This window comes from Epinephelus lanceolatus, chromosome 10 (genome assembly GCF_041903045.1).
Source record: "Epinephelus lanceolatus isolate andai-2023 chromosome 10, ASM4190304v1, whole genome shotgun sequence".
In the NCBI taxonomy this organism is placed as follows: Eukaryota; Metazoa; Chordata; class Actinopteri; order Perciformes; family Serranidae; genus Epinephelus; species Epinephelus lanceolatus.
The window spans coordinates 20,044,983-20,070,466 of NC_135743.1; the positions used below are offsets into that span (position 1 = coordinate 20,044,983).

At 43.3% G+C, this 25,484-nt stretch overlaps 1 protein-coding gene across 1 annotated transcript; it reads right to left on the reverse strand.

Annotated features, from left to right (window-relative positions):
* Positions 1-21,586: 21,586 nt before the first annotated feature.
* On the reverse strand, positions 21,587-25,409 carry pou3f1 (POU class 3 homeobox 1). Its single transcript, XM_033639577.2, has one exon. The coding sequence runs from the start codon at positions 25,053-25,055 to the stop codon at positions 23,928-23,930; it is 1,128 nt and encodes a 375-aa protein (XP_033495468.1). The 5' UTR covers positions 25,056-25,409; the 3' UTR covers positions 21,587-23,927.
* Positions 25,410-25,484: the final 75 nt, after the last annotated feature.

The window sequence follows — 25,484 nt, forward strand, 5'->3', positions numbered from 1 at the left end:
GCACACTTTTCCCCCCCACTCTTTTGGAACACCACGACAGACTGCCAAAGTGTAAACAAACAAGCAAAACAAGGCACTTCTATATGCGTCGAAGTGTGTCACTGAGAAGATGCAGACTCAATTATTATACGGGATGTTTTCATTCCAGTGGACACAATGAAGCACTGTCAGAAGATGGGTTATATATCACTATTTAGGTGTCAGTGTCACTGCTATTGAATAACAAGAGCAGGGGGGAGGGACGTGTTGGGGTTAGAGGGGAGAAAGACATAGTTGAGAGAAAGGTGGGGGGTGGGGAGGTAAATGTGACCCCGTGGTTTATAGTCCTGTCTTGTCACCGACTGGCTTGCATCAGATCTTTTTCCCTCTTTCTTTTCTTTTTTCTTTTTTTTTTGCGAGAGGAGGGAGCAATCGCTGACGCTATTATGGCTGCCTCATCAGCCAAGTCCCTACAAGGGCTGATACAAATTAATTAACCTAATTAGGGGCTGCGATTGCGGGTGTGATTATAGGGGCTGGAAGGGGAGGGAGGGAGGGATGGATGGAGGGATGAGGCAGAGAGGGATGGTTCACGGAGGTGGGGGTGCGCTGGCAGCCAGGGCCCAGGCGATGATGAGCCGGGAGGTGTGGGAGCAGAGCCAAGATGCTCTGCATGGCTAATGAGGGAAGCTAGCTAGTTTCAGCCTTCCCTCCCCTTTCTCTTTTCAGTTCTCCACCTTCTATTTACATTTTCGCCTTATTTTGTTACTCTGGATTTCATATTACACCTCTGTTTTGCTTCAATATTCTCCTCCTCTGCTTAAGTGTAATTTTATATGACTGCATCCTTTAAGCTCCCTCAGCTTCTGATAAATTGCCTGTGAAACGCACATTTTTATCATTATTTCCCTCCTGTTTTGTCCTTGTGTTTTTGTTTTGATGTCCTGACGTAGGCTACAAAAACTTACTAATGCACCTGTTGCAGTGCACAGTTATCTTTTGCAAGTCGAGGGTCAAAGCCAGTGGCCTATTGGATTCAACCGTCGCACCTTCCTCAAGGTTTACCATTGATATTCAAGGCCTTTGTGGCCAACGTTTTTGACCATTTCCAAGTAGTAGTAGATTCCAGATTTCTCTACAAAGCCCATAGTCTGCCTTTTGTTGATGCTCTGTAGTATCACGCTGCATAGGGTGCAGTGCAGCACTGCCTATTGTTCACTTTAACTGTACTCCACACAAGGAACAGAAATACCCTCTGGGAACACACATAGTGTCACACACACATACAAGCTCACACAATTTCTCATCCTTTCGTATGCACAACCATTCGCGGCTCAACACACAAATGCACACAGCACACTCAAACTCTCACTGCCTCCCTCTCTTACACAGCCACACAGGCACACTCCAGAGGAGCAATATTTAAATCTCCTTCTATTTGTATTGGAAACAGAACAAAGATATTCTTCAGACCGAAGCAAAATGTGTTTTCTTGCCGGCATCAGCAATTCTAATGTTTCTAATGAGTTGGAGGAGAAGACGAGCGACTGGAGGGGTTAGGTATCAGTAAATAAAAAAAAAGGACTCAAAGAAAAGAAACACCAGTTAAATTCCTCACAAGTGCAGTTTTGGGGCTTCTACCTTTCTGAAGGTGCAGGGGCCCGTGCCAGTATTGTCCACTGATTGCAATGTCACCTTTGAATGTTGTCGCTGTATCTCCGCCACACTAAACATGCAGTGGATTGTGGCATTTGATTTCCAAGATTGTACCCTTAGCTGCCTTTCTCCCTCTCTATCTCTCCTTTCTCTTCTTCTTGCTCACCCTCCCTCTCACGTCCTGTTTCTGCCTCAGTATCAGTAGCAGGGATGTGATTAGGAAGCCACTAGCAGACAGTGATAGGGAGGTGTTCATATCGGCGTTCTAATCTGGAGCCCCAGGAAAAAAAAGGCCCCTTCTGTTTTCCTCTCCCAAGGATTCTGCATTGTAAATGCCTGCAGGGCTGCTCTTCATATATGGAAAAATGCAAAGCAGCTTTTTATCTAGCATAAAGAATAAAAATAAAGAAATATTAGCAATGGATAAAATAAATGTGAAAGGGGAAGTTCATAGTGACAAACCCATAGTGAATTATCACCCAACTCCTCAGCTCCTTTAGCTCTATGGAGAGCTTCAGCATCTTTTAGCTTATTGTTTTGGTTTTACAGCTGCAAAAAACCATAGTTTTGGTTTGCTCTCACACTTGCAACAATATTGTCTCCAGCTGTTTTTAGGGGGAAATAAATCCTCACATAAACCCCACTGTGCATTATCTGCCCAACACCAAATGGCAGACAAGGTTAGCAAGTAGCTGGTGAACGTAGCTTGCTTTCTGCTCTGCCTGGATGTCCCTCACAGCCTGTGATCCCATCGTGTTCCTTGCAAAGGATTGGTCACTTCCCCATCTAGTGCTTCACACTCAGTCTGGCCAGTTTGTGGAAAATTTACCATTTAAAGGTTCAGTGTGTAGGATTTAGTGGCATCTAGCTGTGAGGTTGCAGATTGCAACAAACTGAAACTTCTCCTGTGAGCCAAGCATGTAGGAGAACTAAGGTGGCTGACATAAAAAGGTGAATGTCTCTATTTAAAGCCAGTATGTGGTTTGTCCATCCTGGGCTTCTGTAGAACAACATGGTGGACTCTATGTAAGAGGACCCGCTCTGTTTGTAGATATTACAGTTCATTTTAAGGTAACAAAAACAACAAATCTTATTTTGAGGTGATATTACACTAATGACAACATAGTTATTAATATTATTTTCCATTCTGCCAATATATGACCTTAAGTCCTTCAAACTCGACCTTCAATATTGTGCAACATTTTCATTAAAATATTTTTTTGCATTATTGTTTCCCTCACTATTCCATGTAGCACATTAATGATACAACCAATACAATTACATCTTTCCAGGGAAAATCTTCTGGCACACAGGAAGTGAAATGTTCCGGCAACAGTGAAAAGTCTTTGTTTGTTTGGTATTAATAGAAGAATAATTAGCATGAGTCACTACAGCCAAATGACTGAAGAAATTCCCCTTTCACACACTGTTATGTTGTTTTGTTTTGTCTTAATGAGGTGTTACGAATGTGGATTTAGTTCAACTCTGTATTTACTGTATGTTTCATTAGATAATTTGAATTCCTGAAATTGATGAGAAGCAATGTGAAGCATTGGTATTCCATATGCATGAAACAGGGAGAGGCATCACGAGACGGGTGATGCTCAGGTTGAGGAAGAGTGTGTTTATGTGTGTGTTGAGGGAAAGAGGCCCGAGCGATTACTCAGGCCTTTGAGAAGTCCCTGTCTCTTGGCTCCAGTACTCTCGTCTTGCTGATAAGCATGAGCCCTGTCAGAGGGAAGGTAAATACAGCACTTAAGGATTCCTCTCTCATTTTGTAGTCACACTTACGCTTTAATTAAAGCCGGCGAAAGAGAGCGATAGCCCTGCAATGAGCCGATGCTATCAGGGGGCCAGGCAGGTAGAACCACTGGGAGATGCTGGGCCGATATCTGGCCTCCGACCAGTGCATGTATGTGCACGAAATAGAGAACAATATGTACAATTTAAGCATGTGTGTATGTGCACATGCATGTCCAGTCAAAATGTTTATGTGTGTATGTACGTGCGAGCAGCTTTACGTTGCTCTCCTAGCTAAACAGCTGTAGCGAGGCTGCTATCAGATATTTATAAGCGGCTCATGAATATGGATGGGCAGCGTGATGGGACTGATGTTTGTCCTCTAAGAGGGGATGAAAGGAGAATGTGCTCCCTTCCCTGAGAGACCCAGTCAGGGCCGCTCGTAGAGCAGGGGATGGGAGCTCTGGATTGGGAGTAAGATGGGGATTGGGGTGGGTGCTGGTGGTTCAGGACAGATGGTAAAATTTAATGAAATGTGATTTGGATACTCAAGGCAAAGCATTTCCCTTATGGATTTCTAAATTAAAAACTTGTAGTGAAGTATTAACACTCTCATCAGTATGACTGTGGGTTCTTGCCTTCTCCCTCCTCTATTCTAAGATTTTCACTACTTTATTCATAAGGAAATAAGATTGTCCCACTTAAAAAAAAAAAAAAGAAATTTGACAGTGTTGTTGATCTATACTAATTACTTTTTTATCTAATAATTAAAATGTGGCTTAAAAAAACATTTTTCAGCATGTACTGTTCTACTACAGAATCAGAGTCCAGGATGCAGTTTCTACATTTACATGCGCATCTTTAGTCCACTGATGTAAGGTTAGGTAATGAGGATGAAACATGTGCCTTCCCTGATTCCTAACCACAATCATATCCTGTCAGCCAAATGGAAATTAAGTATGTTTTTCAGCCCTCTGATTAAAAAAAAAAAAGTTACATTTCTTTGTCATTGTCACAGTGAATAACGAATGTCCTTGTCCACAGCGGTCACTTTGATTCCCAGTAGCAAACATTTGGTCAGGGACGTGCATAACTGACCTAAGTGTCCACAGTAGAGGTCACCACATTGAGAGACAGGATCAGAGGACGGCAAGCACGGGGGCAAGCAGCAGCACCGCACTACAATGTACCTTTCAATGCTAATCACTGAGTCATCTATCAGAGCTAATACATGGGCGCTAAGCAACCTGTACATGCATTAGACCTCCCCAATTACCATAATGGGTCGGTTTTTAATATGGCTAATAGGCTGGCACGACCTTGCCCATTCACTCAGCAGGTACATGCACCCAGCCGATGTGAAATGGACATATTTAGAGACTAAATGACCATTAGGGACTTTTAGCTGTTATGGGTCCATAGTTATGCAGCTGAAAGAGGAAGGATAGATGGGTGGATGGACAGATGACAAACAGGAACATTTGTCGGTGAAAGAAAATAAAATGAGAGGGAAAAAGCTGAAATGGTGATGTATGCAGAAGAGAATGGATATTGTTGGTTTTGCTCTTTGGAGTACAAAACACAAAATGCTATTTTATGGGGCAGCATTTTGACCGGGCAGCTTTCTCCATATCTGAATGTGCTGGTGTAGGAGTGCCCCGTGGGCATCGCTGGGAAGTACGTCAGTGTGGGCACAGTGTGGTACCAGGAGGGCGGATGGGTAGAGAGGGAGAGAAGGGGCAGAATCTGAAAAATGTGCCTCCGCAAAACCCTGGGGGGTTAACATTTTGGTTTTCTCTGAGCCTTTGTGGTAGTGGACAAATGATCCCAGGAGTCGGACAATAATGTTTTTATGGGACTCTAAATGTTGAGCTCAACAAGGTCATTGTGGGAGTGTAATGACCAACACGTGGCCAGGCTTGAACTCCAGCAGCCTTGCAGTTGGTCCGGGGGCCAGAAGGGAGGGGAGGAGAGGAGGGGAAGCAGGGAGGAGAGGAGGTGGGAAGAGAGCAGGGACTCACCCCTCTCTGGGTTTCTCCAACAAGCCTGCACTTTGTTCTTATGAGAGACAAGAGCCACTCAGAACATAAAGTACCTAGATGACCAAACTATGCCTGGCCAGGCCAGACTGGGTCTTGTAAACTGTCCCAGAGAGATAATGTTTCCCTGTGGCTAATCTGTGCCTGGGTGCCCACGCCCTGGCATCTAGTGAACAATAACCCCTTCCTGCTTCAAACAAGAATCCTTTTCTTGGTCTCTCTTGGGCATGTTGGACTTTTACTGTCTGTCGCTCCCCTGTGTGTGAGTGTGTGGGTCTGAGCTGAGTGATTTATCTGTTTGTTACTCAGGATAAAGAACCTCACTGTAGTCTGGCTGTCCACTTCACTGTCACTAATAAAAGAAGGAGACGGGAGCTGTGTGTACCTCAGTTGCAACTGAGGTGCAGATACATAATGGTATCAAACAAAACTTGAAAATGTGTAAGATCTGCTCTCATGTAAATACTAACAAAAGCCCTATTTTCATGGGACTAGTACGACCAGGGGACCTCTGATACTTGGTAATAACTGCAGACATCGCCTGTTATCTTAGGCCACATTTACACGAAAATAAAAGAGCCAAAAAGAGAATCTTTTCTCATTTTTGTTTTGAAAAAAATTCTGTGTTGAGACGACAACGTTTTGACTTCAGTCGGCCTACACACGGATCCGCAAAACTGACCAAAAAAGCTGTAGTGTACATGCCAGGCCAGTAGTTGGCAGTGTGACTTTGCAATTAAACAACACGCATCTGTGCACATGCACTTCCTTCTACAGAGCGGTGATGTATAAACAAACATAATGGCAACCGCACAAACATTTGTCTGGATGGATGACGAGGTGGAGTTGCTACGGTAAATCTACATTTTGCTGTCTCCGTTTTCAGAGGAACTGCACATTGCAAGTTTACATGACAACGGAGACGGTGCTGTTTCCAAAAAATTGCACTCTGGAACCTGTTTTCAAAACGTTGCGTTTTCAGGCACCCAACACACTGCTGTTGTGTAAACAATCAGCCAAAACACAACTAAAGTTTACTGTTTTTGGCTGAAATTGTTGTTGTATAAACAGGACCTTAATCCTGTGTGAATCTGCCATGTCTGTAATCTGTTAACTAAAAATTCCACCGCAAATTACCTTCCATATACACAGAGGTCCTGTGATAATGTTACCCCTGTGTGAATCGGCATGGCAGTATTTTGGGGTTGGATTTAGTTTTTCTGTTTTCTCCGCAACTTGTTTCTGCCTCTTTCCCGGTCGAGAATTGCAGAGGCTGCGTTGGAAAATATAAATAAAATTTTTGAATGCATTTTCGGTGCAGCAGGCTCATCTTGCTCCACGGTATAGAGACCGGTTCACAGAGAAATCAAGTTCAAATCCTTTAGAGGAGCAAAATCTCAAAAGACGATGACATGGATGACGTGGCAGAATCAGTTCTGTTTGTTTAACCCACATTTATAGAAAAAAGGGAGGTTAACACTGTATCACTGCTAGTAGTGCTATGTAGTGTTTCTATAATACGTAGAGTAAAGTTACAAATGACTGAATGATTCAAGTAAAACAACAGAGACTTTGCTTATCTTATGCAAATGCGCCACACAAAACACAGACGTCAAACTAGTCCCATGTGAACAGGGCTAAAGATAGATATGTGCTTTGCTTTCTAATATGTATGACATTTTTAGATGTCTATGTGTGACGTTTATGCATATCAGCTTTCACTAATGTGTTTGATCACGTCCTATTTGTCAGTGTCATCTCACACCTTTGGTATAGCTGTTATTAATTTGCTGTTTGGTTTAGCTAAGTGCAAGGACAAACACACTTGTACACTAATAAATACTGTAACTCCGAGAAAGAAATGCAGTAGATGTCTTATGTGCATCTGTGGAAGTGTGTGTGCTCTCATTCACATCTGATGTTGACAGTGAAAATCCAGAGCAAACTGAGAGCAGCAGATTTACTCTTTCTTCTGAAAAATGTGTTTTCGGCACACATACGGTGAATTTCCCTTCTGTCTTTTGTCAACTGATTATCAGTCACATAATTCCATCTGAGAAATGCTGATATGTGACAATAAATTCAGAGATGTAAACAGCCTTTGAGTCACCAAAGGTGTCTGACTGGCTGAACAGATGTTTAACAGGAGAGAGCTTGACTAGGCAGCCTCATCCTGTCTCTCTTTTGTCTCATAGTCCCGATAGTTGCATGGTAAATAGATGGACCTATGGCACGTGTGTGTCCCTGTGAGGCCCCAGCCTCACGGTCCCCTGAGTGAAGCCGTATGTCTGCTGTTAAAAAGGGCTGGAGCGGCAGACAGCTAATCAATAGATCAATCATAACATTTCCACTTCAAATCAATTATCCCGTGACTTCCTATCCATCTTTGTTCCTTTGTTTCAATAGACTGCACTTTGTCCTCTACGAATAATTTGCTTCATTTGATGTATTATTAAGAATGAATCAATTTGCCTTTATGTTTAGTCGTACATATACAATCGTTTTTGATGCTCAACAAGAATTTTACAGGTGACATGAAAGATATGCGTCACAATTTAAGCGTCAACACAATGAAAATAACAGCTACATTTACAGAGGGGGAATGATTCAAAGGCAAAGAAGAAAGAGTGAGAGTGGCAGAGAGAGAAAGAGAAAGTAATAAAGAGGGCACATTGTTTCCAGTCTGCACGCATGAGCTTGTCTTTTCGACCAAGTTGAATTCCAGCCATTCAGATGACTGGAGTGCGTAGGCCAGGCCTCCAACGCGTTTCCCCGTCACCATCACAACAGTTGCCATTCATGAGGCTCCGCTGGCTGTGGGGACATCTGCACCACAACTCCTGTCACCTCAGCTCCCCCCCCCCCCCCCCCCCCCCCGCCCCCCCCCTTCCCTCCCTGCTGCACACTGCTCTGCTGAAACACACACACACACACACACACACACACACACAGGGGTACACACACACTAAACTTCTGCAGCTAAATGCCAACGGAGAGAATCAGAAGGGCATCAGAGATGGCTGTTGTCTGCGTACGCCCATATGTGGGTTTGTGTGAATGGGACCCATGGGTGGGGAGGTCTCTGATACCACAGGGTGCCGGCGGGGGTGGCACATTGCTTGGCCCGCTCGGGTGTGTCACGATGCTTGAGGGGTTGAGCGGGTGACAAACCCAAGGTTTTCGACCAGAGCGACCCCCTGGCATTCCACATGGGCTTGTTACACCACAGTGACGTGGGTGGGCCAGGTGACCTTTGAGCCTGTGCAGCTCTCTCATATGTGTCCATTGTGTCATTGAATTCTGTATCAATTTCACACATCTACACAGTATGGATCCCATTGGGTTCCTATACAAGGCTTAGTGTTCAGAGCACTCTGGATACAGCCAAAGCTAAAAGTTATTGGGATGACGATCATTAATACAGTCAATCGTCCCTGATCTGTGATTGTTTTAATGTGTAGATTTAAAAAAAATCACATATCCCTCAATGATGGAAAGTATTCTATAAAGTTCCCATTCATGATATTCCCAAGCTGGCTCTCCTGCTGGTATTTCACGCCATTGGGTACTGGGCGTCAACACAGAGGTTTGTTGGATAAACATCCAACGCTGAGTAGGAGCGCCAAGCATCACTGTTATTGTTACTGCTTAATGCCATGCACCAGCATTGTTGTTTTGCAGCAATCAACACATACATATGTAATAAAGCTGAGAGGCAGCGGAACAATACGAGCTATTGTAACGCCCAACTCAGATCAGCACAAAGGCCTCCACCAGTCTCGATCGAAGCAGACACGAGCTTCGCATAACTGTTTTTTCCAGCACTGGAAATAATTGTTTGCTAGTTGAGAGTGCAGACTAACGTGATTGGTCCCTGTTGGGAGTTACCTGGCATTTCTCATGATCTTATTGGTTTAGAGCCATCTGTTGAGCGTGTTGGCATTTTTGTGAATGATGAGGCTAGATGGATGGTGATGAGGGTTCAATGGAAGAAAGGACAAGAGGTGACGGGACATTGTGGAGTGACTGCAAAGATGTTGTAGATTGTCCATATGTGTGCTTCAGTGTCTTTGTGTGTGTGTGTGTGTGCGCGTGTGTGTGTGTGCGCGCATCTAAGGGCAAACGTCAATGACTGTGTCAGGGGTGAGTGATAACCGTGGTCTTTTCAGCACTGTGGGGCGGGTCAGACGGGTGTGATGGATGGTTAGCAGTCTGGCCCCCTTCTTAACGCCTCTCCCCAGCCCAGTGTCTGGAGGTCTGGGCTGGGGTGGAGGGCTGAAGGGGCTGGGCAGCTGGGTGGTTGGGGGTGAACACATCTGGCCCTCGTTACACAGAGGTTGTCTGCACTCCAAAAAAAGAAACGAAGAAGCTTATTCAGTGGTTCTTTCTAGGCTAAATTGTATTAAATAGAACGATTGCTACTGGCTAAACCACTTGAATTTCTGAATGGAGCTGTCAGTTATTCAATACAGCACCTAGAATTGCTCTCAGTTTTGACATTGACAGCTAACAGATAAAAGCGGCTTCAAATTTGTAAGGAGAGGTGTTTTTCTGGCACTATTTGGGTTTTACCTATACTTAGAGCCTGTGATCTACTGAACTGTCAACACATCTGAATATGAAAAACAAAAACTGGTACTTGAAAGTAAAGGAGGTTATTTTGTTACAGCTGATATGGAATATTTAATATACCTAAAAATGGCTCTCTTTTCTTTTCATGAATTGAATGTGTTTCAGGGACAGTTGCAGGACCAAAAAGGTTCACTTGTTGTTTACAGAGTGGTTGATATAAGCTTAGAAAACAGTTGTCGAAAACAATAGTTGAGAAAACAGATGTTAAACTGAGCAGTATGAAGGAAACTGAATTTTAAAAAAAAGAGATAAAGGTAGGAATATATATAATAAAATGTGTTTATATACCATAAAACTTCAATTAATAGCCCGGGTTATTATTTGCTTAAATCACTTAACTTAACAGGCTCATATTTGGGACAGGCCTTTAATTCCTTTACACAAAGGTTTTGCTCAGAAAAGACGAGGCTATACGATCAAATTGTTTATTTAAACCAGTATGAATATTACTTATGTAAAAATTAGGCTTCAGAGGACAATTCAATTACAAATCATTCATTTGATCTAACTCAGACAGACAACGCAACAGAGAGCACGCTATGACACTAGTTTCGTGGCACTTGAGGAAACCAACACAACACCACATTATCCTGTTGAAACAATATTCACAATTTGTATTATCTAAGGACCCTTATGGACAAAAGGAATATGAATAACATACTAGGTAATCGAGGAATGGACACATATTCTGACTTTATGAACGCTTCAGAGGAAAGAGTCACCACTTGTTTTTCCTCATGCCAGTAAATCTGGATGATTTACAGTCTTCTCTGGTGCTCATGGTTTCAATAAAATGAACTGAACTATTGAATTGTGGGGAAAGTAACCGAGCTAACGACGTGTAGCATCTCCATATTGACAAAAGTTCCAACATTTATATATGTAGGTGTGATCTAAACAGGTAACCAACGTTAGCTCTAGCAAGTAGCCAACAACCCGCTTTCATACATCCTGAGGACTTCTATAGAAATGAACTGCTTGGCAACCAGACCAGGTCTCTAATTGAGACAGGCCTTTATTTGTCAAAATGTGTAGCCACATCAGGCTAATAAAACGACCTGGGCTTTCAATTGAAGTTTTACAGTATGGTGACATTTTTAATCTAAATAGAGTGGTGCAAGAATAAGTCCCAAAACCCGTAAGTGAGTTGGCATTTTAGCATTCCTGGTTTCCTCGTCTTAATGTCAATGGGTTTCTTGAATGAGTTTTGGTTAGATGCCTGAAATAAGGTCTTAACACAAGATTAAGAGAATTTCACGTTTTGTTCTATGACATAAAATACAGCAGTTAATACTCTGCTGTTGAATTTTGAAGCCGTTACATGTCTTAAAAAAGGCAGCTGCCAACAAGTGGCTAAATGAGACTACAGAACATCATCATGCAGAGCACAGCTTTACAGCCTCGGTGTGCTGACGATACTGAAGTCACGCAACCGTAATGTAGTTTGTTTATAACCTAAAGTAAGCTTTTTACTTCTGTCGATTGCATTTACCCTTCAGAAATCACACACGTGGTGTTCACATGTTGAGATTACCTTGCTGTATAAAACATATAAGTATAATAACCTTTTGTTTGCCCCAGATTTTCTGCAATAATCCAAAAATTCCTCGGTTACCATTGTCCCTGCTGCACTCTATTCTTTGTTCTCCACATCTTCTTTTTCTTTGCTGTCTCTACTTTTCTTTTTATTCTTCTCGCTCATTTTGTTCTCCTCCTTATTGGCCTTTTCCTTAATTTTCCCTTTCCTTAATTTTCCCTCATACATCTCAGCATTTCCTTCGCATCATATTCTTCTCCACCTTCGTTTTTCCGGACTTGTTTACTTCTTGTCTTTCTTATTGTGTCTCCCTCTCTTTCCCTTCATCTCATCCCTTGTCCTTTTTCTTCCACCTCCCTGTCTCCAACCTCATCCTGACCTGCCTTCCTCTTAGCATTGTCACTAAATTTCCTCCTCCTTCTCCTCTGTCACTGACACCTTCTACAAACATCACACAATATGCATTTATTGTACGTACACATCTCAGGGGCCATTCATCTTTCTGCACTGGCAGAGGTGATGGTGTATCTGACACAGCCATCCTTTTCTGACGGAGGTTGGCCTTCCATGGCCAGGCCTGTTTTCCCCTCCTGTATTTGAAGGCTCTGTGGACACTGTGGTCTGCTGCTTCAGGCCCAGGCAGGCATACAGAGGGGCAGACAGCAACCAACACCCCAGAGAGGAGCTACAGTAACCTGCCTCGTGTCTTTTCTCAATCTTCAAACACGGGGGAGACAGAGAGAGGGAGAGAGAGGCAACAAAGGCTCATGTGAAAGAGCACAAGGCCTTCGCACACCCAGGCTCACTAATTGACGGCTGCAGGGAGTGGGAGAGACAGTGGGAGAGATAAGAAAGCCACCAGACCATGCTTATACTCTGCGCATTGTGCATTCAAATGTCCATGCAGAAACACATGGACACACATACAGAAACTAATACACACATTTAAAGAATGTATGTTTAAAATGTCCATCATTCACCTTTGTGTCTTTGATGCTGCCATACCTGTAAGTCCTTTTCTCCAATATTCACACTTCACAAAACAACTTCTGCAGACACATGCAGAATTTGTTTCATCTCTCAGGCATATGCGCTCATATGTGGGCACAAGTACGAAAAGAAAGGCCCAATTTGCTGCTTTGTCACTGGTTCAGTAATGGCAAACTGAGGGCCTAGGGCCACTATTTAATTGCTTTGGCCATGTGCACCAAAGAGGTGCCACACCAATTAATCCCCTCAGTGGTAGAGTGTCCTGTCCCACGCCTGCACCCCCTGGTAGAGTTGTCCCGCAGGGGAGAGGTGGGTGGAGAGGCACAAGGGAACCCCCCTACCAACAATGGGTACCAAATCCATATCCTCTGCTGCACCATCCCCCCCTCAGCATCAATGGATCACCTTTTATACATATATTTACAAGTAAGGACATCTACTCTGTTAAAAGCACATGACGCAGCTGCATCAATAGTATTTGAACTGAGGTGAAAACAGAAGCTTCACAACAAGATCTAGTTTCATATTACTGCTGATATGGAAGATTAATTCACATTCTTTACTTATGCAAGTTACTTACATAACAATACCACCAACAAAAACACTCTTCTACTGCACACAGATATTACTTGTGTGAAAGTACAGAAATACTGTACTTAAAATATTAAAGGTAAAAGTAATCATCTGACACAGTCTCTGACACTGTTGTTACCACATATTTTAATGTTAGATTACTAGTTCATACCCATTGAGTACAGCATACCATACCATGACTTAGTCATACCAAAAATTAGAAAAAAACCAACATTCGGCCACAGGGGGAGCCACAGCGACTGGTTGCATTTAAGCCATTTTTAAGCATTTTTCTGTTGTTATAGCGCCACCCAGTTGCCAATTAGAGTTAAATTTCTCCAGTCACCTTGAGGCATCCTGTTCTACATATCTACCAAGTTTAGTCAAATCAATATGGCGGTTAGGCCTAGATAAGAAATTAGCTCTCTAGTGGCCCCATTTTGTTTGATGGGGTCAATAATGGAGGGGTACCCTCAGATTATGCGTGGTCATATGTCTACAAAGTTGCGTGGTGATCGGTGAAACCCTTGAGATGTTATACACCTTTATGTGATGAGCCACGCCCTCCGCAATATTCATTGCCTTATAGAAGCTCAGTTTTAGTAAGTTTTCCAACTTTTGCCAAGAGGGAACTTTAGATATTGTTCACCGAGTTTCATGCAGATCGGTCAAACTTCCTAGGAAGAGATCGATTTTAAGTGTTTTTCAAAAAATTCAAAATGGCGGAAAATCTATAAACCGGAAGTTATGGGTTCTTGAGGCAAATTTGTACCTCATGAGGAGAGGCATCTCTGTGCAAAGTTTCATGTCTCTACGACATACGGGGCATGAGATATGTCCATTCAAAGTTTGCAATTTCAATCGGTTGCTATAGTGCCCCCCTTTGGCCAATTGATGTAATATTGCTTCATTCGCATCCTCCCATGACCCTCTACCACTGTGCCAAATTTCACATGGATTGACCAAGTCAGTGAGGAGAAAAACGTGGAACAGACACACAGACAGAGTTTTCGTCATTATATAATAAGATCATCACTGATGCATTAACAGGTAGGCAGCAGTTTAACTGGTCAAAGTAAAATCTATTTCATATACCGTTTGGTGGTTCAATCCATAACATAGAATTGTACTTTATAAGTTCATAGGTTTCCTGCAATGTAACTAGTAGCTATCAAATCAATGTACTGGAGAATAAGTACAATATTTGCTTCTTAAATGAAGTATAAGGTAGCAAAAAAATTAAAATACATGGGTGCAAATGCATTTATATAGTACCTTTCTACATTTCAGGACAAAGCGCAAAAAAATTGCCTCTAATTCACCCACTCACACACACACATTCACACATGGATGGTGTCAGAGATGCCCTGCAAAGCCCCTTAGAGCAATGTCAATCAGTGTCTTGCTCAAGGACACTAAATGTGGACAGTAGGAGCCAGGGATTAAACCTCCAACCTTGTGAGGAAAGGGCAACCTGCACTACCTCCTGAATAGCATTTGAGCAGTTGTGTATAATCACAATCCACCACTGATCCTTAATTCATACTAAAATGTGACAAAAAAAAACTCCAACCACACGTCAACTAGTGGAACATGAAAGGTCAGGATTTGAGCAGAGTGATAGATTCCCCTACCTCTTCCTCTGCCTGCCTACCCATGGGTCATGAGTCTTTACCCCAGCAAAGGACCTGTCACCTCTACCCCATCATCCCCTCATCCCCAGGCCCCTTGACTGTGACTGAGGAGGGTAACCCAACCTAGTCTGACCACTGCAGGGCAGCAGCAGGTGGACAGACAGACTGAGAGAGGCAGATTAGAAGGAAACAGACAGAGAGATCAAATTGGAGAGAATTGTTTGTTTTCCTCTCTACATAGGGAGTAAAGGATGGAGGGGGTGGAGAGGGGAGGAAAGGGGTGTAGAGAGGAGGAGGAGGACTGTGGGTGGATGCAGCATCTGGCTGATATGCAGCCGTGTACTGAGGCGATGAGGCGCCTCCAGCCCAGGAGGAGGTAAAGGGGAGTTTGTATGAGGCCAACACAGATAGCCAAAAAGATAGACAGTGACAACAATAGCCTCCAGTAGCCCACAGACAAACTCTCTCGACCATATCATTCTGTGAACTTCCCTTTACATCTTACCTAAAACTTGCCCTCGTTCAGTTTCATAAATGAGGATTCATCATGAATAAAGAAAAACTGTCACACACAGGGAAGGAGATTAGTGCAAAGACAGGTCAGGACGCCGACTGACCTTTTGTCTTATTTAAAAATCAAAGGGTGCTGCTGCCGGGCCCGTTGGGGAATAGAGGTGGGCTGGCTGGAGAAAGCAGGGTTAGTGGGGGTGTCTGGGTGCTAATCCATGGGACCATCGATGACCCTTGACCCCTGGGGGCACGGGGTTGGGCTCTGCCGAAATGCGTCTGTGAAAGTCAGGCCTTCCCTCTGCTCTCCAGGCAAGCCAGTCCCTCCCGAGCCCTCCTCCCTGTAATGATTTATGGGGCAGGGTGCGATCGACACACGCTCAGCCCTGGGGATGATCCTAAATGGTAGTTTTGACACCACTGAGAGACGAGGTTAAAGGTGATCAATAACAAGCCACTGGAGGAGGAGGAGAGACAGAAGGACAGATAGAGCGAGGAGGAGAAAGGGAGGTGGTAGATGAGGAGGAGGAGGGAGCAGCTCTTTTTAATTGGCCTCTGCTCATTACTTGGGTCTTTGTAGACCATCGCCTCTTTTGTGTATGTCCCGGCCTCTAGCTCCAGGGCACATATGTGTTGGGGTTTAAGGTGTTTTCGCTCAATTCTTCTCAAGCTGACCTCAAAATGCGGCACTCTTAAAAGACGGGTTTGAAGTTTGACCTGAAAGCGACTCAGGGTAGAACGGTGAAACATTTTCTTTCATGATATTCTTGAATCCTACTTCCAGTCAAGTATATTATCGCTCTCTAGCTATGCTTGTCTCAGAAAAACTGTGTGATGAGAGCTCCTGCCAACTCCTACCCTATCTCTCTTTGCATTCCCCTCTTAATCTTACCCTTCATGGCAATCTGTTTCCCATGCTACATATATATATGGTACCCTCTGTCATTCGCCACGTGTTTTCATCATTACGAGTCTTTGAAACTGGCTCGGCAGCAAGTGTTCATAATACATGTAGAACATACAGTTATAGCTCCCTCTTCAACCAATGATGGCCCAAATTCTCATCATAAACAGATCTTGCTTATGTGTTTGCATGTTCAAATTAAGTGTCTGCTCATACCTATTCCTATGTGCCTCCCTGTCACTGGATGTCTAACTTTATGTGCATGGGTGTCTGTATGCCAGTTTCCCGAGTGTACCCTCCCAGAGATGCCTAGCAGTGAGTAACACCCCCTCTACTTTTACTAGAGACACACACACACACACACCAGCAGTCTTGGAGTATCTCTCAGAAGTGAGCTGATTAGGCCTAAGACTGGGGACTGCTTTGCCTAATCATATCGCTGCATCCAAATCATCTGTGTACATTTCTAATTACATAGTGGCACGCGGTGTCCTTGAGCACAGTGGCAGGTCTCCATTTCATCTCTGTGCTGTGTCTACCCCCCTTACTTGCCTTATTTTTTCCCTCTCTCCTCTCTTCCACCATCCTTATTTATTTATTTCCATCAGCCTTATCTTTGTTGTTGTTGTTTCGGTTGACTGTGCGCTGAGCAACAGCACTCATTTGCCCACCGATCTTCGTCCTTTGAACTCAGCATCGCAGGGCAAAGCCGACTGTCGGGGGCAGCGGGATCATCTTTGATGATCTGTTTATTGTCCGTCTCCAATTTGCAGGGGCTCACAATATAATATCCATTCCGGCATGCATAACACAAAGGATCAGTCATGGGTAAAGGACTACAGCAAAGAATATTGTTTGGGTTTGGATTATAAGGCTGGCACACAAACAGTGCAGAGCGGAGCTGGAACTTCCTTGGTTACTTTTGTCCTGCCAAGATCTCAATGTGAGAGTCCTTTGCTATTCTTCCCGAGATTGTCCATATGTCTTCTTAAAGAAACAATGGAGCTGCTTGGGGTATGCAGAAAAGCAATCTTTCAGCTGCTGCGCCTATACATCTGTGAACTCTGAATAGCCATGTTTTTTTTTCCTTTTTGAATATCCTTGATGAAGGAAGGCCATCTAAGTGTGCTCTAGGTTTTAGATGACCTTCCTATTGTTTATCTGTATGTCTCTCTCTACTGCAAGGTCTCGTCTTTTCTTTTCCTCGCCTCTTCTCTGCAGCGTACCTTGTTATTGCAGTCAGGAGGCATTGCAATGCCTTCGCTACAGTTGACAAAAGCCAGGCTTGAAGGTGAAGAGAGGGGACAACCTTTAACATGGGAATGCCATGTCCTCTTAGGCGCAACAATTAACTTTGCAACCTTGTGCAGTAGTTTAAGAGGCCTCCTCAGCACCTGTGCTGTGTGATTTCAGAAGTGTCATCCTGAAAAGACTAAAAAAACTATTATTATTACTGCTTTGTTTGGTTAGTGTGTTATCCCTAATATGTTTCCTTGGGCTATTTGCAACCTTTTGTCAGACATCCGACAAAATGAAGGCGGCGTGTGCAGTACAGATGATTGCATTTATCTTGCCTTTCTCACTGTGTTCTTATCACCCGTTAAGGTTGTCACAGCCATTGTTTAATACCAACCAGCTCACTGAATCAGTAGTAATTGCTGCTGCTGAATGCCTCTAAAGTATGACTTTCTTTTCATTGTATGCCACCAACAGTAACATCTATGTGCTGCTGCCTGGAGGCAAGTTCCTGAGATATTAGTTCTCCACTCTCAGAACTGTTAGTCACACTGACAGACACCTGAGGCGATATAAAATGTCCCTCAAAGCCATGAAAGAGGGAGACGGGCTACTTCTCTTCTTCAAAACCTGCGAGTGAGGAGCAAAGAGAGACAGAGGGGAGGGGAGAGTAACTTTCTAAAGCCGCACTTAAACCACTTCGCATATGGGGGCCATACCTTGGAGTCGACATGAAGGGGGAACCCATATAGCTACAAGGCCCAGTATCATAAATAACACAAGACTTCTCCTCTCCCGTCTCCGTCTCCTCCAGTTCACTGCTGGAGTGTTTCATATGGTAACTAGGTGTTCACTGTGTGGCCACATTGTTGCCCATCTTTCAAGTGGCTCAGAGGAGGAAACCTTGAGGTAGGGGAAGAGAAGGAATTTTTGATGAAAAAATGCATTATTCTGTTCTTTTGCCAGTCTCCATCCCCCCTTTCTCTGCCACTCACTGTGGGAGTGGAGTATTTATTACATAAACGGTAGGCGGAGGAGAGGAGAACTCGGCTGGAGGAAGAGGTAGTAATAGAGAGTAAGAAAGCTACAGGCTCTTTCACCTGTCAGGTTAAAATGTGGGTTGGATGGAGGAATGAGCATTTTTCCCTCCTCTACACTAACAGAGTAATTTGTGGCAATGTGGCTGTGGACATTGTAGATGCCCTCTATGCAGCGTAATCAGTGTCAAGCATGTGTTGGTATTGATCCAACAGGATTTTAACATTACCTGCCATAAAATGAAACGGATGCATTTATTAAAGGAGTACTTTGAGCCCAATGTGACTTATTAACACTGTGTAAATGATGGAGCATGTTTTTTCATGTGCTTTTTTCCTAAGCTCACCATCTGTCGCATCAACTTCAAGGGAATAATGCGTAATATTCAACAAAGGTGTCTTTCACTACTATCTGAGTTGTCGACGGATATATCTGAGTTGTTTGCGGATGGCTTTTGGTCCTGGTTTTCTTTTTCCCATGTGTAAGTGACCAAGTTATCTATCAGAGCGGCATCCCTGGTGATATGAGAGAGCAAAAGACAAGCTGGAGGAGAATATTCACCAACCAAAGGGATATTTTACAGCCTGGTAACCCAAACCTTGTTCTTACAAATGGCTTATTACTAATCTATAAAGCAGCCATAAATGATTTATTGAGCATTAATAAAGCCATTAACAATATATAAACCCCTTAGTGCATCGTGGTACCCAAAGACTACATGCTGCTCTGCTTACCAGCATCTTGGCTCTCCAGTATCACCCCATGTCTCTGTACATGAGGATGATCTGGAATCCCAGGAATCCCAACCAAGTAAATTATTCAGCCGCTCCCATTATTTCCATAATTGCCAGCATTGTAGTGGTGTTTGTAATGTCATTAATAACAGGCGTTGGCGTATAATACGCTTAATGTTATTTATCTGTTGGCAGATAGCTTGATGCTGCTAATCCTCATTCATTTGCTGTGGATCAATGCAAATCCGCTAGCGTGAGTGAAATCCCCCTCCCCCTCCCAGAGCCGATGGTTCCTAATGTATTTTCCCACCATTAACCAGCCATAATCCCTGCTAATCATCACTAATCCACATCTCCTGTGTGTGACGATACTTCCCTGATGGAGGCATCGTGTTCACGAGCGCCCGGGCACTGCTGAGGCTGGAGCTCCTCTTGCAAGTGCTGCCGAGGGCCCACTCAGCGTAGGAGAGCAGACTGCTGAGAAGGGAAGAGGAGGAGAGAAGGAAAGGGTGAGCTGTGGTGATTCGTAGGTCAAATAGCTGGGTTTTGCTGTTTTGTGATGAGTTGGGCTCATGTATTATTGATTTATCGGCATAATGGAGGTTGTGTCCCTCCATACGGCACAGAATAAAAATTGCATATCATCAAATGATAACAGTCGGTGCCAGTCACCACAATCTCTCTTGTTTGGTCAACTGTGGACTCCCTCTGTTTCCCCATCTATGTTCACTCTGTAGGCCTCTGTGTTCTGCATTGCATTTCAAACCATTTCTACTGGTCACCTCGAGGCCCTCCATGATCTGAGTACCCATCCTGATTCTGAGAGGTTCCATGGTTGACCCCTGACTGAGTTGTATTTCAGACTTTTTAAAAAGGGACCTGGTGTCTCTCTGCTTGGCTCACTACAGTGAAGAGGTGACTAGCAGGGGTGAGGTTACTTGTGCACCCACTTCCAACAGTGCTGTGCACCTCAACCCACATGAGGTGTATTCATTAGCTTAATATCTGACATGAAAAGGAAAACACAACTACAAACATGCAAAATGAAGCTGACAGTGACCATCATATGATTTGTATTGTTACTATGTTGTTGTTTTTCTTATTGCTCATTTCTATGAAACTTTAAGGTTAAGCTTTCATGGTGCAGTACTCCAAATTTGCCAGCAGGTGTCGCCTGTGCCCCGCTGTTCTCTGACGGTTGCCTTGCTCCCTGATGTTGGCCTCCTCTCCCTCAGTTTGACCACCTCAGCCAGTGCAAAGACACTTTTCCCCACTTGCATCACAGCAGCACAAAATCCAGTTTTTAAAAATGGTCTGTCTTCATATTGTCTCCTATTATTTATATGTTTTAAAACGCATGACACGGCTGCAGACAAATGACCGCACACAAATCCATCTTTAAAAAAATAATCGCATAACGCAAAATGAAGGAAAACGTTCCTTTATATTGAGTGTCAAAAGATGTGTAAATGGCATATAAATGCATGACAGTCCAGTAAATGTCTGTGTCCAAAATCCTACCTAACTTTTCTTTCAAATTTGAACGCTACTCCAAACTTTGTGGTGCGTATTTGCGTTTGACAACGGCACACTGTCACTGAGGATGCACCCTAATAAAATATAAAACTCCTTTTTAAAATGACTTCCCTTCCCTAATAATTAAAATAAAACCCTAAATGTAGACAAGTTTAACTTATCCAACAAACCTGGAATTGAAAATTTAAAGCGTCGTGGATGTGGATTTTTACTGCTGCTGCACAGATTTTCACTTTTCACGGTCATTTTTTTTTTTTTTGGGGGGGGGGGGGAGTATAAAAAGATGTAAAGTATAAATGGAACTGTGAATGTGTTGGAAGGAATTAAAATGTATCAGCGCCTGTAATGAATCTCTCCATGGATCCTGACTGTATCCAGGTCTAATATGTAGATGTAGATGTGGAAACAATGCGCACAGCCGCTGTGGCTGCTTTTTACGCGGAACACTGAAGGGGCCAAACTTTAAGACTACATTTAATATATGATTTAGAGGAATCGAATATTTATAGGTGCTGGGTGGCGTTAAAATGTTGTCTGTGAATGTGGGCCTGCCTTTGCTCTTATTAAACTTTAGGGCCTGCCGTTTTTTCGTTCATCCTTTATGTGCTTTTCTCTCTATCTTTGGAAAAGAGGCTGATTTTTGCCCGCAGGCACCTCTGTCTCAGATCAAAGATTCGTCACAATTCGCCTTTTAAACGCTTAAAACATGACAAGTGATGATGGTTTATATAAAGAGAGCAGCTCAGTGTGATTGAGGAAGGCCTGGGCTCCGGATAAACACTTGGATAATACTGCCAATGATTATAAAAGTAATAATAATAAGCACTCAATGAAAAGACAATAATTCCGTATTGATATTGCACAATTTAATACTGCGATTATTACACAAAGATGTGAACAACGTCAGAGACTGTGTGAACTTAGCAGGGAATGCCTGAGGTAAAATACTGTTGTCTATTCCCTTTAACAGCACATGTACACAGCTTTTGATTTAAACGACCCCCTGTTACATAACGAACCACTGCTATTTAAAGTGAACACATGGCGTGCTGACCACTTCCCGATGCTCAGCACCCCGGACAGCATTAAACTTTATGATCATGTTTATCTTGTTTGCCTGCTGATGATGCCACAATCATAGACAGCAACAAAGAGGACGAGAGGGTTTTTTGGGATCTTAATGAAGACAAAAGACCATTTCTTGTATATATGTTTTATGTAAGTAATAAAATATTACTATAACATAAATATAAATGTGACTTTGCAGTCTACATTTAGCAATCAACATACAACCAATGTAGTAAACAAAAAGGAAAAACATACTGGAATCCACTGCAACATAACCATTAACAGAGCTAAACAAAAAAGCTCCAAACACGTTTAAGAAATAAATATATATATATAAATGGTCAGATTCATAAATGAAATCATATTAAAATATCTTCTTGGAATTAGTAAGTGTACAAAACTGCCCGGAAAGAAACAAAAACAAAACAATATCTCAGAACAAATACAAGTTTACATATTGGACATATTTACATATCGGAAATAATCCTGGCAACATTTTCTCTAAAATCTTTTTTTCTTTTTAACTATTATTTTTTCTTGAAAAACAAAAAACAAAGTTTCCCTCATTTTGTATTGAATAGCACTGCTGTAGGCTTTTGGACTGGTCCAACATTGAGAAATGACACACAACGCATGAGATTTTTCAGATTTCCTTTCAGGTCAGAAAAAAATAAATAGATCTAAAGTTAAGTCCCTTCATCGCTTCCCCTTTTTGGAATTATTATTATTATTTTCTTTTCTCTGAATCCAGCGTTTTAATATAATACAGTGGATTTGTGGGACAAAGGAAATAAAAAAAAAACGGTGAACCAGATTGAAACATCTAAAAAAACACAAGAGGAAAATAAAATCATGTACAGGCGTGATATTCCGACATGGGGCACTGAAGTTACCTGAGTTATTATTACTTTTCATTTTTTGACCAATCTCTCTTGAAATGTTTGGAATACAATAGGATTAACAGGCAGTAAGCAGTGTGAGCTGACAGCGCTCTGTGGTGATAACCAGGAACCTGTAAACATGGGATTTTTTCTGTGTGTGTGTGTGTGTGTGTGTTTAAACCTATGGAGATCAGCTCCACTCACAATTTTATCAACAAATATAAAATCGCAATAATAATATCAACGAAAGAATAAGTGCTCCATGCAAAGAAAACAATAATTTGAACAAAAGGAACCCCCCCCCCCAAAAAAAATAATTTTTTTCCTTTTCTTTTTTTTTTTAATGTAATTTCCCTTTTAGCGTCTAGTGCTGTTTGCAAATTTCGACGTGGTCAGCTGCAAAGCTTTAAATGTTTTAAGGCATGCAGTCAGAACTTAAACGTCCTGTTGCATTGGACATTTTTTTCCTCTGAAACAAATCTGACCTTAATTATGTGTGTTTTCGGGTGCCATAATTTCCATCACTTTTCCCACCATCAACTCCCACTGAGTAAAGAGAAAAATGAGAGGCTGCTCTGATGAGTTACAGTACCTATAGCAAAAATAATGACAGAAATCATAGAGAGACACTGAAGTTAAAAGTATTTCCAAACCAAAAACATCACACTTAATATAACAAAGAAAGTATACACTAATATTCAGAAATCTGGTTAATCAGTTTAAGCCTGAAAAAGCAAAAATGTTCATTCAGTGTAGGCTACTCATCTCCAGTGTTGATCATTTTTCAGGCAGCCACCTCATTCTGGTGAGCGCCAACAGTTCATGGTACACCAGGAGGAGATGGCCTCAGTTGCCACATTTAATTACTCCCCCATTTGAAACAGCCATGGGATATCAAATTTACTTTATATGCCTTCTCCTCCATATAATTTTGGTAAATAAAGATCTTTGTTTCACTTTAAATGCGCACGGAATCAGTAATAGCGAAGATTTTTTTGTCTTTTTTTTCTTGATTTTTTTTTTTTTGTTTTTTTATCTTAACATTTTTCCCCTCTTGCCATCTATTTGCTGGACATGACGATCTCCGAAATACTAAGGGCAAAACTCATCTGTTCAACTTTTTTTCCATGTCTCTTTTTCTCTCAGGAAAACAAAAGCCAAACTTAAATACTGTAAACTCCATAGTCCCTTTTTCCCTTTTTCTATCCCCCCGCGGAAATGCTCGGATTGTTCATGAAAACAGTCACTGTACAGGACTCTGTAGTGTGCGGTGTAGAGGAGGGGTCTCTGCTTGGGAATATACGTCCTCCATATTCGGGTGAGGGACCCCAACTGGTGTCATTCTTTTCTCTTTTTGTCTTCTGTTGCAAAACCAAACACGGACAACCTCTTTTTCCAACTGCAGAGTGCCGGCTAAAGTGCTGATTTCATGAGCAGACGGCTTTGGGCATTTTAAGAAATGATTTTCCAGCGCCCCTTTCACCCCCACTTCAATGGAGGTCCTCTTCTTTCGTTTCCTGCCCTGCGCAGCAATCTTGTCCAAATTGGTGGGACTGCCAGTGTTTGAGTCTGTCTCCTCCAGCCACTTGTTTAGGAGCGGCTTAAGTTTGCACATGTTCTTGAAGCTGAGCTGCAGCGCCTCAAACCTGCAGATTGTGGTCTGAGAAAAGACGTTTCCATACAGGGTGCCTAAGGCCAAGCCCACGTCCGCCTGCGTAAAGCCCAGTTTGATCCGCCGCTGCTTGAACTGCTTGGCGAACTGCTCCAGGTCGTCGGAGCTGGGTGCGTCCTCGTCCGAGTGGTCCTGGTGGTGGCTGAACGCCTGCTGGGGCGACTCCATCTGGTTGTCGTGGCTGCCCGAATCGTCGTGGAGCGGGTCCCGCATGCCATGGTGCAGGGAACCGGGCTGGGGACTCAGCATTGCGTTGAGGTTTGTGTATCCAGGCTGGGAGTAGACCAGCGACTGGTGCCCGTTTGATGCTGGGGACAGCGGGGATAAGTGGTGCGTCGTGGTTGGCGCCCACGAACCATGGTGGCTACTCTGCGTTTGCTGGTGCACCAGGTGAGATCTGTGGTGGAAGCCGCTGCTCAGGTCCTCCCGGGTCGCCTGCACGCTGGCTTTGTGCTCCTGCTGTCCGATGTGGGTGCCGCTGGACCAGTCGGTGTTGGAGGTGGGCAGCCACTGGTGGTGCGTCAGGCTCATCGGGTGTCCCGTGTTGGTCGCCGCAAGCCCTTGCAAGTACTCGTGGTGCATCATTTTCTGCACCTCTCTGTAGGTCGTCCCCTGATGCATCCTATCCGAATCCGGATGCATGAGCGGGTTAGACGGTAAGGAGTTATTCCTCGGAATATACTGAGCTGTTGTCGCCATGGCTCCTACTTCGAAAACTGACGAGCACTTCGGAGGTCTCCAGGCTTTAGAGCCAAAACGCAACAACCTGCTCTGGGAGGTCTTGGGGAAGAGCGAAGACACGCCTCCCTTCCGCTTGTATTGGCTCCTCTCCGATTCAAGCCCACTGGGGACATATTCAATAGGCGCAGGGTTTCAGACCATGGTACAGCGCATTTTTCGCACAGGATGGATAGAGCTCCGATCTTACATATGTTATAGAAAAACACATGTTCTATTTATTAAATGTCTCTTTGAGTTTTTAACAGGACTCATCTCATTTCCTATACCTGCGCGCAGATAGCCTCCTGCCTATCTTTTACATTTCTCCCTCCAATCCTCCACAAAGAAGGTGAACGGGGCTGCAGCAGCGGGGTTTGATTAGGTTTCCCTGGGTTTAGATCGGTTGTT

What these genes read in the sequence shown, in the direction of transcription:
- pou3f1 (XM_033639577.2), bottom strand. Translation starts at nt 25,055, where the DNA reads ATGGCGACAACAGCTCAGTATATTCCGAGGAATAACTCCTTACCGTCT.